At 37.4% G+C, this 13,033-nt stretch overlaps 1 protein-coding gene across 1 annotated transcript in view; it reads left to right on the top strand.

Moving 5' to 3' along the window:
* Positions 1-13,033, top strand: part of NRXN3 (neurexin 3) — a 1,194,892-nt gene that overhangs the window by 1,043,214 nt on the left and 138,645 nt on the right. Inside the window, exon 16 of the mRNA XM_053697352.1 lies at positions 1,534-1,611. Coding sequence (XP_053553327.1) covers positions 1,534-1,611 — 78 coding nt within the window. The remainder of the gene's footprint in view (positions 1-1,533; positions 1,612-13,033) is intronic.

Genomic DNA, 13,033 nt, shown 5'->3' with positions numbered 1-13,033 from the left:
CAGCTGATGCCTAGCATTACGCATGTTACGTTAGGCTTGTTGTACAGCTACTCGCCCATGGAAACCCATGAAGCACCTGACGCACAGATCTTGTGCTGATGTTGTTTCCAGAGGCAGTTTGGATTTCTGTAGTAGTCAGTGATGCTACAGATGCACTTCTGTATGTGAAATGTTTTAAATCAAAATTAAGCATAAATGTATTCGCTTTAAGGGGCATAAAGGTGCAAAACGAAAATGCTCTGATGTTTTAGGCAATGTTAACTGCACTGTTGCTAGCATATCGCTGTGTGTTAACCTCTGCAACATAGTTAAACACATAGTTAAAGTTAGCTCCAGAGCAGCAATGCACTACTGGAACCTAGCAGTACACATCAGACGAGCCAATGAGAAAAGACATATGTGTATAGCCACCAACCACAAACTAGTTCCCAGTAAGTCATTGCTGCTTCTGAGCCTACCTAACTATGCTTTTAAACAATGTTGCAAACAGCTAACATTTATCACAAAATTATTATTGTTACTAAATTATTATTAAACAAAATATTTTTCTTATTTTAATGCTTTGTTTAATATAGATTTATATATATATAATTTTTTGTTTTGTTATTATTTTGTTTGTTTGTTTCAGCAGTTTTTTATTAATAGCAGCAATTCTGATATCCAATACTGCACCTGATGCCGTTTTCTCTGTAACTGTGATTAAAAAAAACAACAACTTGTTTTTACATTTTGTTAAAATGTTCTAAGACTTATAAACTCTTCTTTAAAACATTAATAAACCTTGAAAGCTTAAATTTAATTTTCTAAACAGCTGTAGCTATAGTGTCCATTAAAAAAAATTACAAGATGATTTTCACACCACTAAGCAGCTGCTTTAAACTTAGGTTTTTTTCTAACCCTAAATCCCCTTAAAGGGACAGTATACTGTAAAATTAATTTTCCCTTAATGTGTTTCCAATTGGGTATTTTGCCAACTGCAGAGTATAAAATGTATGAGAATTTGCTTTTTAAGTTTAATTTGCATATATGAATTAGCTGATTTTGTGTTTGAAGCCACAACCTAATAAAATGGGTTGAGCTTGTAGGTATAATCAGATCTCGTTACTTTATCACATTATGTACATATACATGGGTCTTTTATCTTATATCTGTCTGTAAACCAAAGACCAATACTTGGAGAGAACAATGGAAAATTAACATTTTATTTCATTCTCTGTACCCCACTGGGAGTGTAATTTCTTCTGCTGGCTGTGTTTACAAAGCTTATCTATAGCTTGGACCTAAGGCCAGTAACTTTCAGAATAGGTGGGGATACCACAGGCTAAATCAGCTATTTCAATTGCCAATATAAGGGTAAAGGAAATACTTGTAAACAATTTAATTACACTCCAGCAGGTAAAGTGGTTCATTGGGAACAAATTAAAGGGGAGACAATTTTTGAGTAATCTGTCCCTTTAAATTAGGCACATCTTGTGTACAGGGTGGGCATCTCAGCTGTGGGATTACTGATAACACTGTCTTTTAAACCTTAAGGGAACACAGAGCTCCACCAAAAACCGAAACTACCCTTTAAAATATCCCGGGCTCCAGAAGATGGGCAGCAGGACAAAGGTAAAGTGCTAAGCTTTCCTTTTAACTGGCACTAAAAATATAGCTTTACCCAAACCTCACCCTGCATGACTACCATGATGCACTGCATGCCGCTCTGGAGCACTCCCCCTTATCACCTGCATCTGTCATGGCTGGAACACCTAAATGGACAGTGTATCATACAAATAAATCACCAAAAACATGCTGCTTTTTAAAGGGATATTGTATGTATTGTATGTTTATCTGTCATGCTTATGAACATACAGAAATGAAATGACTGATGCGATGTAAAGGCTGTTAAAATGTAACTTGAAACTAACAGGAAGTGGATGCTTGTGCACGAGTGATACCTTGGCATCTACTGCTCAGTGATAGGTATTACTATTGCATTAGAAGGCATGAACAATCTTTCCCAAGCATGACAAGAAAACAACCCCTGCTGGCAAGCCAGGAACCAATGACTGATTCCTAGTTTAAGTAATACAATCACCTAGATGCTTATTTTAATCTGATAATTATTATTTAAAATGGACACAATTCAGATAGAGCATACGCTTTTAAACTACTTCTATTATCTAATCTGATTCATTCTTTTGGTATCCTTTGTTGAAAGAGCAGCAATATGCTACTGGGAGCTAGCTTAAAGCCAATGACATGGAGCATATATGTGCAGCCACCAATAAGAAGATAACTCCCAGCTCTTGAGCCTACTACGGACTAGTTTTCATTGAGGTGGTAACGTTTGGAAACTGGTGGTGAAAACATTCATCTCCATTAAAGTCAATGGAGAATTTTCTTTGTTATCAACAGTTTGCAAACTTTACCAACTCAATGGAAACTAGGCCTATATTAGATAATAAAAGTAAATAGGAAGGTTGTTTAAAATTATATGTTCTGAAAAAAAATCCACGTCCCTTTAAATTGTCATTAATGTGATTTTCATGGTTTCTTAGTAATTTAAAACAATTTAACCTTATTTTGTTGCTTTAAGTAACATATATTTTTCCAACTTAATAAGATTATTTTTGGTGCCTTTCTTGTCCCTTTAAATATGTGGGAGGTATCCTTAAAGGGGTACTAAACCCATTTTTTTCTTTCATGATTCAGATAAAGCAGCAATTTTAAGCAATTTTCTAATTTACTCCTATTATCAAATTGTCCTTGTTTTTTTTCTATCTTTATTTAAAAAGCAGGAATGTATAGTGTAGTAGCCGGCCCATTTTAGGTTCAGCACCCTGGGTATCACTTGCTTATTGGTGTAACCCAGGTTCTGAACCAAAATAGGCCAGCTCCTAAGCTTACATTATTGCTTTTTAAATAAAAATAGCAAGAGAACAAAGAAATATTGATAAGAGGAGTAAATTAGAAAGTTGCTTAAAATTGAATTTAAAAAAAATGAGTTTAGTGTTCCTTTAACAGCCAAGGAAGAGTTGTTCCCTGGGTATTAGCTCTGCGCAAAGATGTATTTCCTGTTAGATTAAATATCTGTTTCATTTGCATGATAGATGTTGTATGTCCCTTTAATAATACTGGTTTGTTAAAATTATTCTAAATAATCATAAACAATATATTAATCTGTCTTTTGAAATCATGACTTAACCCTGTGTTTCCCAATGCCAGCACACTAACAGGACAGATTTTCAGGACATCTGAACTAGAGCACAGGTGACATATAAATGGGGTTATAAACCTACTGTCACCTAAGGTAGTCCTGACAATCTGGCCTGTTAGTGTACCCTGATGACTGCTATTGAGAAACACTTAAAACACTGTTAAATTACTATAAAAGGCTTGATGCTGTGTCCTGGGAAGGAAAAGGTTAAATATCTTTAAACCAATCAGCCAACCATCATTGCTTTGTCAGTAAACTTTCTGGCCAATCAGAATCCTCTTCAGTAGAGTGCTGTGACTGTACTAAAATGTATACCTGTCACCTTTCAATGTTCCTTCATCACCAAAGCAAGGAATGTGAGCATCTGCATAGTCCAGCCAGCCTGTATCTCTCACCCCCACTGCTATCGATCTGCTGCTGTTTTATTGCTGCTTGATGCATGATCGCTTGGCTCACAAGCTTCCTGGATCTTTCATTCATAAACCAGGACCTGATCCTCAATGTCCTTCATCTGTGTTTCTCTGAATTATTTATGGCTTTATTTTGAGCTGTTTTTTTATCTGTGTGTGTGTAAAGAACCTTACAAAGAAGACCATTCGCTTGCACTTTAGGGGGATAGCTAACTATGTTGTAGGTTTTGCATGAACTATAGGATTAAGTAATGAAGCACGCTCCCTTTTCTTAGAGAGAATGTCTTGGAGACAGATTTGGTCTTAAAGAATATAGTTAAAGGTAAAATGAAAAAAGCTCAGGGACAGTTTTCTCTCTGACATAAAGAAAGAAAGAGAAAGGTTAAAAATATAAATGAATTGTCAGCTCTATTACAGTAAAACTGTTACCTTTGGGTTGTGCAGAATGTAACTGTGCTGTATACAGTATGTGATATAGTGAAGCTGTGTTCTACGCGGGGCATTATATGGCACAGCTGTGTTGTCTGTTGGATGTGACACAGTGTATCTGAGCTGAAAGAAAGTGATATCTCTGTAATATTACACACAAAAATCAATCAAACAAACAAATAAATGTGTAAAATATGTGCACCAAAAAAAGAAATAGGATATGTGTCCCAGATATCTTCTGTGGTAATATATTTAAAGTACTTCACTATTGTTTTTCTATCCTTTTTTAAGGAGATTACCACAGAAGATCTCTGGGACACATATTCTATTTCTTTTATGGTGCACATATTTTACACATGTATTTGTTTGAGTGTGTCTGAGCTGTACGCAGGATGTGATATGCTGTAGCTATGTTGTCTGTAGGATGTGATACAGTGTAGAGGTGTTGTCTGTAGGATATGATACAGTGTAGATGTGTTGTCTGTGGGATGTGATACAGTGTAGCTGTGTTGTCTGTAGGATATGATACAGTGTAGCTGTGTTGTCTGTAGGATATGATACAGTGTAGCTGTGTTGTCTGTAGGATATGATACAGTGTAGCTGTGTTGTCTGTAGGATATGATACAGTGTAGCTGTGTTGTCTGTGGGATGTGATACAGTGTAGAGGTGTTGGCAGTGGGATATTATATAATGTAGCTGTGTTATCTGTAGGATATGGTACAGTGTAGCTGTGTTGTCTGTAGGATGTGATACAGTGTAATTGGGTTGTCTGTAGTATATGATACAGTGTAGCTGTGTTGTGTGTAGGATATGATACAGTGTAGTTGTGTTGTCTGTGGGGTGTGATACAGTGTAGTTGTGTTGTCTATAGTATGTGATACAGTTTAGTTGTGTTGTCTGTAGGATATGATACAGTGTAGCTGTGTTGTCTGTGGGATGTGATACAGTGTAGAGGTGTTGGCAGTGGGATATGATATAATGTAGCTGTGTTATCTGTAGGATATGATACAGTGTAGCTGTTTTGTCTGTAGGATGTGATACAGTGTAATTGGGTTGTCTGTAGTATATGATACAGTGTAGCTGTGTTGTGTGTAGGATATGATACAGTGTAGTTGTGTTGTCTGTGGGGTGTGATACAGTGTAGTTGTGTTGTCTATAGTATGTGATACAGTTTAGTTGTGTTGTCTGTAGTATATGATACAGTGTAATCGTGTTGTCTGTGGGGTGTGATACATTGTAGATGTGTTGTCTGTAGGATGTGATACATTGTAGATGTGTTGTCTGTAGGATGTGATACATTGTAGATGTGCTGGCAGTGGGATATGATATAGTGTAGCTGTGTTGTCTGTAGGATGTGATACAGTGTAGTTGTGTTGTCTGTAGGATATGATACAGTGTAGTTGTGTTGTCTGTAGGATATGATACAGTGTAGTTGTGTTGTCTGTAGGATATGATACAGTGTAGTTGTGTTGTCTGTAGGATATGATAGAGTGTAGCTGTGTTGTCTGTAGGATGTGATACATTGTAGATGTGTTGTCTGTAGGATGTGATACATTGTAGATGTGTTGTCTGTAGGATGTGATACATTGTAGATGTGTTGGCAGTGGGATATGATATAGTGTAGCTGTGTTGTCTGTAGGATGTGATACAGTGTAGTTGTGTTGTCTGTAGGATGTGATACAGTGTAGCTGCGTTGTCTGTAGGATGTGATACAGTGTAGTTGTGTTGTCTGTAGGATATGATACAGTGTAGTTGTGTTGCCTGTAGAATATGATACAGTGTAGTTGTGTTGTCTGTTAGATATGATACAGTGTAGTTGTGTTGTCTGTAGGATGTGATACGGTGTAGTTGTGTTGTCTGTAGGATATGATACAGTGTAGTTGTGTTGTCTGTAGGATGTTATACAGTGTAGTTGTGTTGTCTGTAGGATATGATACAGTGTAGTTGTGTTGTCTTTTAGATATGATACAGTGTAGTTGTGTTGTCTGTAGGATATGATACAGTGTAGTTGTGTTGTCTGTTAGATATGATACAGTGTAGTTGTGTTGTCGGTTAGATATGATACAGTGTAGTTGTGTTGTCTGTAGGATATGATACAGTGTAGTTGTGTTGTCTGTAGGATATGATACAGTGTAGTTGTGTTGTCTGTAGGATATGATACAGTGTAGTTGTGTTGTCTGTAGGATATGATACAGTGTAACTGTATTGTCTGTAGGATTGGATACAGTGTAATTGTGTTGTCTGTAGGATGTGATACAGTGTAGTTGTGTTGTCTGTAGGATATGATACAGTGTAGTTGTGTTGTGTGTAGGATATGATACATTGTAATTGTGTTGTCTGTAGGATGTGATACAGTGTAGTTGTGTTGTCTGTAGGATATGATACAGTGTAGTTGCGTTGTGTGTAGGATATGATACAGTGTAGTTGTGTTGTCTGTGGGATGTGATACAGTGTAGTTGTGTTGTCTGTAGAATGTGATACAGTGTAGTTGCGTTGTCTGTAGGATATGATACAGTGTAATTGTGTTGTCTGTAGGATATGATACAGTGTAGATGTGTTGTCTGTAGGATGTGATACAGTGTAGTTATGTTGTCTGTTAGATATGATACAGTGTAGTTGCGTTGTCGGTAGTATATGATACAGTGTAATTGTATTGTCTGTAGGATATGATACAGTGTAGATGTGTTGTCTGTAGGATATGATACAGTGTAATTGTATTGTCTGTAGGATATGATACAGTGTAGATGTGTTGTCTGTAGGATATGATGCAGTGTAGATGTGTTGTCTGTGGGATGTGATACAGTGTAGTTGTGTTGTCTGTAGGATGTGATACAGTGTAGTTGTGTTGTCTGTAGGATATGATACAGTGTAGTTGTGTTGTCTGTAGGATGTGATACAGTGTAGTTGCGTTTTCTGTAGGATATGATACAGTGTAGCTGTGTTGTCTGTAGGATGTGACACATTGTAGATGTGTTGTCTGTAGGATGTGATACAGTGTAATTGTGTTGTCTGTAGGATATGATACAGTGTAGATGTGTTGTCTGTAGGATATGATACAGTGTAATTGTATTGTCTGTAGGATATGATACAGTGTAGATGTGTTGTCTGTAGGATATGATGCAGTGTAGATGTGTTGTCTGTGGGATGTGATACAGTGTAGTTGTGTTGTCTGTAGGATGTGATACAGTGTAGTTGTGTTGTCTGTAGGATATGATACAGTGTAGTTGTGTTGTCTGTAGGATGTGATACAGTGTAATTGTGTTGTCTGTAGGATATGATGCAGTGTAGTTGTGTTGTCTGTTAGATATGATACAGTGTAGTTGCGTTGTCTGTAGTATAGGATACAGTGTAATTGTGTTGTCTGTAGGATATGATACAGTGTAGATGTGTTGTCTGTAGGATGTGATACAGTGTAGTTGTGTTGTCTGTTAGATATGATACAGTGTAGTTGCGTTGTCGGTAGTATATGATACAGTGTAATTGTATTGTCTGTAGGATATGATACAGTGTAGATGTGTTGTCTGTAGGATATGATACAGTGTAATTGTATTGTCTGTAGGATGTGATACAGTGTAGATGTGTTGTCTGTAGGATGTGATACAGTGTAGTTGTGTTGTCTGTTAGATATGATACAGTGTAGTTGCGTTGTCTGTAGGATGTGATACAGTGTAGTTGTGTTGTCTGTTAGATATGATACAGTTTAGTTGTATTGTCTGTAGGATATGATACAGTGTAATTGTATTGTCTATAGGATATGATACAGTGTAATTGTATTGTCTGTAGGATATGATACAGTGTAATTGTGTTGTCTGTAGGATATGATACAGTGTAGTTGCGTTGTCGGTAGTATATGATACAGTGTAATTGTATTGTCTGTAGGATATGATACAGTGTAATTGTGTTGTCTGTAGGATATGATACAGTGTAGATGTGTTGTCTGTAGGATATGATGCAGTGTAGATGTGTTGTCTGTTAGATATGATACAGTGTAGTTGCGTTGTCGGTAGTATATGATACAGTGTAATTGTATTGTCTGTAGGATATGATGCAGTGTAGTTGTGTTGTCTGTTAGATATGATACAGTGTAGTTGCGTTGTCTGTAGGATATGATACAGTGTAGTTGTGTTGTCTGTAGGATATGATACAGTGTAGTTGTGTTGTCTGTAGGATGTGATACAGTGTAGTTGTGTTGTCTGTTAGATATGATACAGTGTAGTTGCGTTGTCTGTAGGATATGATACAGTGTAGTTGTATTGTCTGTAGGATATGATACAGTGTAGATGTGTTGTCTGTTAGATATGATACAGTGTAGTTGCGTTGTCTGTAGGATATGATACAGTGTAGTTGTGTTGTCTGTAGGATGTGATACAGTGTAGTTGCGTTGTCGGTAGTATATGATACAGTGTAATTGTATTGTCTGTAGGATATGATGCAGTGTAGTTGTGTTGTCTGTAGGATATGATACAGTGTAATTGTATTGTCTGTAGGATGTGATGCAGTGTAGTTGTGTTGTCTGTAGGATGTGATGCAGTGTAGATGTGTTGTCTGTAGGATATGATACAGTGTAATTGTATTGTCTGTAGGATATGATACAGTGTAGTTGTGTTGTCTGTAGGATATGATACAGTGTAATTGTGTTGTCTGTAGGATTGGATACAGTGTAGCTGTGTAGTCTGTGGGATATGACACTGTGTGTTTGAGTTGTCAATTAGCTCTATAACATAAACCAATACCATGAGAATTGCATTAAATTGGTGCCAAACTAGGACAAAGCATAAAATATATTTAACTGATAACTTGTTTTACATCAGTCCTTTTTTAAAAATAAATGCATACATACTAAAGAGCCTTTTGCTTTACTGGCAATGTCCTATACAATTCATATGCTGGCTTGTTTGCAACTCTATGGGACTAGCTTTAAATATCCCTGTTTTAGCTTTGCGGTCTGCAAAATGTTCCCATATCTCTGAGTCCTGATGCTGTAATTACTGAAATAGCAAGGATGGTAGCAGTAAGTGGGTACATGGCACAGCATTTACAATTGTATCTTTGCTGGAAGCATTTGGAAAAATACAGAACAGTAACAGGGCAGCTGTGCATTATGAATTTATTGTACTATGAGGGCATGCTGCTTGCGTTCCTGCATGTTGGGTTTGCACATTCAGAATGAATGAACAAGTATATAACAGGATATAACAAGACTCTCCAGCACCCACAAGGTAAGGATTTTTTTTCAGGCCTTCTGAACACATTATCATAATCAAAGCACAAATTGAGCAAATGCACCATTTTGTGACATTAGCCCATGGTTTCTGAATAAATATAACCACCACACCTGCTCCCCTTTAGTGCATTTAATCAGTGATTTCCTGAGAAATGTAATGACTGACAAATGTCTTAATATAATAGGCCACAAGCTGCCCCTATTTTGTCAAGGGGTTGGGCCACAAGTCTGTCTCCATATTTCAGCATTGGGACACATAGTGGTGTCTGTCCAGTTGGTCCCCTGAAAATTTGGTTTCCTGCTTACATATTGTGTTAACTGGAGACGCATGTGCTAATATAATACCTTCTATCAATCAGCACAAAAATACAGATTAAGGAAATCCCAAAAACCTGAAAGAATTATGTATTGTTTTTAATATAACATTATTTTAACTTTCTCCATTTTATAAATGCCAACATAAAATCTTGGATTACAATGAAAAATGACCCCAAAGCTCTTTCTGTCTATCATTGGAAAGGCTTTTTTTTATGCATCTTCATCTTGCACGGCTGCTTCATATATCAGAAAACCATCACTGCCTGATAAAGCCTTTCCAAAATTGATCGATGATTGCTTTAGTGGGAGCTGACATTAATGGTCAAGGCACAAGCGCTTCCTGTGACCTCCTGTCGCAAGTCAAGTGTTAAAACATCTGCTCACATACGCTTTACCAGGAAACTGCATGTGGGTACAGCAGCGATCACATCCATATTGCTTTAGCATCCTAATCAGACTTCACTGGCCGAAACGCCGTCTTTTTCAATCATTACCAACGGAAGCAAAAGTTTTGATATTTTTTTTATTATTATGTTTGGTTGCTGTGGTTTCCTTGGAAACTCGCAACAACCATTTTAATCCATACCAGGGTCCCTGTTTTCCAGGGCTCGGTATCTCAGGGATGGAAGATGGAACAAGACTTCTGAATCCTGAATTCAAGAGAATGGGACCATCAGTTCCAAAAGGTATCTATAAAAAGCAGGTGGTTACTTAAAAAAAAATTGTATGTTCAATCAATTTTCTATTGGATTGATCATTTTGGAAGGAAAAAAAAAGATGGACTCTTGGACTTTTGCTGAGTCTACATGCACAAGAATGGCTGAAGGTTGCTGCTTCCCATGAGTATGAGACACCAGGCTATAATTGCTAATATTTTTCCCATTGGAGCCTAAATCAGTTTTCTCAGTCCTCTCCATTGGATATGTGGTTTCTATTGAAAGTATAGATGTAACAAAGATGGTATGATAGGGAGATGAACTTTGTCTTGAAGACTCTGTTCCTGCTGAGACCAAACTGTACTAATAACCATCTCATATGTTTGAGGTTGGTCAGTTCTAAAAAATACCAAATGGTATTGTCATATTTTAAAAGCCAATTTTCCTCTAGCACTTAATTTATTAATGGTACTATAATATGTAGGGATCTATCAATGCAGAAACTGAAGTATTATTATGGTACTTTCATATGTGTGTGGTCACTACCTCCAAATAACAAAATGTTAGGAACATATTTAAAGGTCAGTCTCTACTTAGACCAAAGTGACCAAATGACTATGCTAAAATTAAAAGCCATTTGCTCCTTAGACCTTTCTACTGTATCAGTGATATAGATATGGAGCCACTTCATACTCCTATGGTAAAACTGTACTAAAACCAATGTTGTGTAGAAAGGTCTGTCCCTCTTAATACAAAAGCATACTAAAGGCACGGACATGCTATCAGTCATCATAGCGTTACCAATACTATTAAAATAGTTATTTCTCTTGTTAAGTGTATTCAGTCCACGAGTCATCCATTACTTATGGGATATATTCCCTTCCCAACAGGAAGTTGCAAGAGGATCACCCAAGCAGAGCTGCTATATAGCTCCTCCCCTCACATGTCATACCCAGTCATTCTCTTGCAACTGACATAGTAGGAAGGTGTGAGAGGAGTGTGGAATTTTTATACTTAATTATTTCTTCAATCAAAAGTTTATTATTTTAAATGGCACCGGAGTGTGCTGTTTTTTTCTCTCAGGCATAATTTAGAAGAAGAATCTGCCTGCGTTTTCTATGATCTTAGCAGAAGTAACTAAGATCCACTGGCTGTTCTCGCACATTCTGAGGAGTGGGGTAACTTCAGAAAGGGAATAGCATGCGGGGTCCCCTGCAGATGAGGTATGTGCAGTAGAATATTTTTCTAAGGAATGGAATTGACTAAGAAAATACTGCTGATACCGATGTAATGTAAGTACAGCCTTAAATGCAGTAGCGACTGGTATCAGGCTGATGAATGTATGTACAATAAGTAATTTTCTAAGGAATGGAATTTGACTAAGAAAATACTGTTAATACTGAAGTAATGTATGAGCCTTAACTGCAGTAGAAACGACTGGTAGCAGGCTTATTAATAACACTACCTAACTTTTAAAGTGCATGTTTAAAACGTTTACTGGCATGTTATTCGTTTTTTGTGAGGTACTTTGGTGATAAATCTTTTGGGGCATGATTTTCCACATGGCTGTCGTTTATTTCTGCATAGAAACGGTTAACTGAGGTTTCCAACTGTTGTAATATGAGTGGGAGGGGCCTATTTTAGCGCTTTTTTGCGCAGTAAAAATTTAGTTACAGTCTTCCTGCTTCTTCCTCCTTGATCCAGGATCAGGGGTCTTCAAAATTCATTTTGAGGGAGGTAATCAGTCACAGCAGTTCTGTGACAGTGTGTTTGACTGTCATAAAAACGTTAATTGTTAAATTGATTATCCGTTTTTGGGTTTTAAGGGGTTAATCATCCATTTGCTAGTGGGTGCAATGCTTTGCTAACTTAACACATTTACTGTGAAAATTTGGTTGCTATAACTGATTTGGTTCATTGTTATTTCAACTGTGACGATGTTTTGTGCTTCTTAAAGGCGCAGTAGCGTTTTTTATATTGCTTGTAAACTTATTTGAAAGGATTTTCCAAGCTTGCTAGTCTCATTGCTAGTCTGTTTAAACATGTCTGACACAGATGTATCTGTTTGTTCACTATGTTTGAAGGCCAATATGGAGCCCCATAGAAATATGTGTACTAAATGTATTGATGTCACTTTGAATAAAAGTCAATTTTTACCTGTAAAGAAATTATCACCAGACAACGAGGGGGAAGTTATGCCGACTAACTCTCCTCACGTGTCAGTACCTTCGCCTCCCGCTCAGGAGGCGCGTGATATTGTGGCGCCAAGTACATCAGAGAGGCCCATACAAATCACTTTGCAAGACATGGCTGCTGTTATGACAGAGGTATTATCTAAATTGACAGAATTAAGAGGCAAGCGCGATAGCTCTGGGTTAAGGATAGAGCGCGCTGATGATGTGAGAGCCATGTCCGATACTGCGTCACAATTTGCAGAACATGAGGACGGAGAGCTTCATTCTGTGGGTGACGGATCTGATCCAGGGAGACCGGATTCAGAGATTTCTAATTTTAAATTTAAGCTTGAGAACCTCCGTGTATTGCTAGGGGAGGTATTAGCGGCTCTGAATGATTGTAACACGGTTGCAATTCCAGAGAAAATATGTAGGTTGGATAGATACTTTGCGGTACCGGTGTGTACTGACGTTTTTCCTATACCTAAAAGGCTTACAGAAATTATTAGCAAGGAGTGGGATAGACCCGGTGTGCCCTTTTCCCCTCCTCCGATATTTAGAAAAATGTTTCCAATAGACGCCACCACACGAGACTTATGGCAGACGGTCCCTAAGGTGGA

Source organism: Bombina bombina, chromosome 1 (assembly GCF_027579735.1).
Source record: "Bombina bombina isolate aBomBom1 chromosome 1, aBomBom1.pri, whole genome shotgun sequence".
Taxonomy (NCBI): Eukaryota; Metazoa; Chordata; class Amphibia; order Anura; family Bombinatoridae; genus Bombina; species Bombina bombina.
The sequence above is the reverse complement of the archived record's forward strand: the minus strand, read 5'-3'. Positions and strand labels throughout refer to the sequence as shown.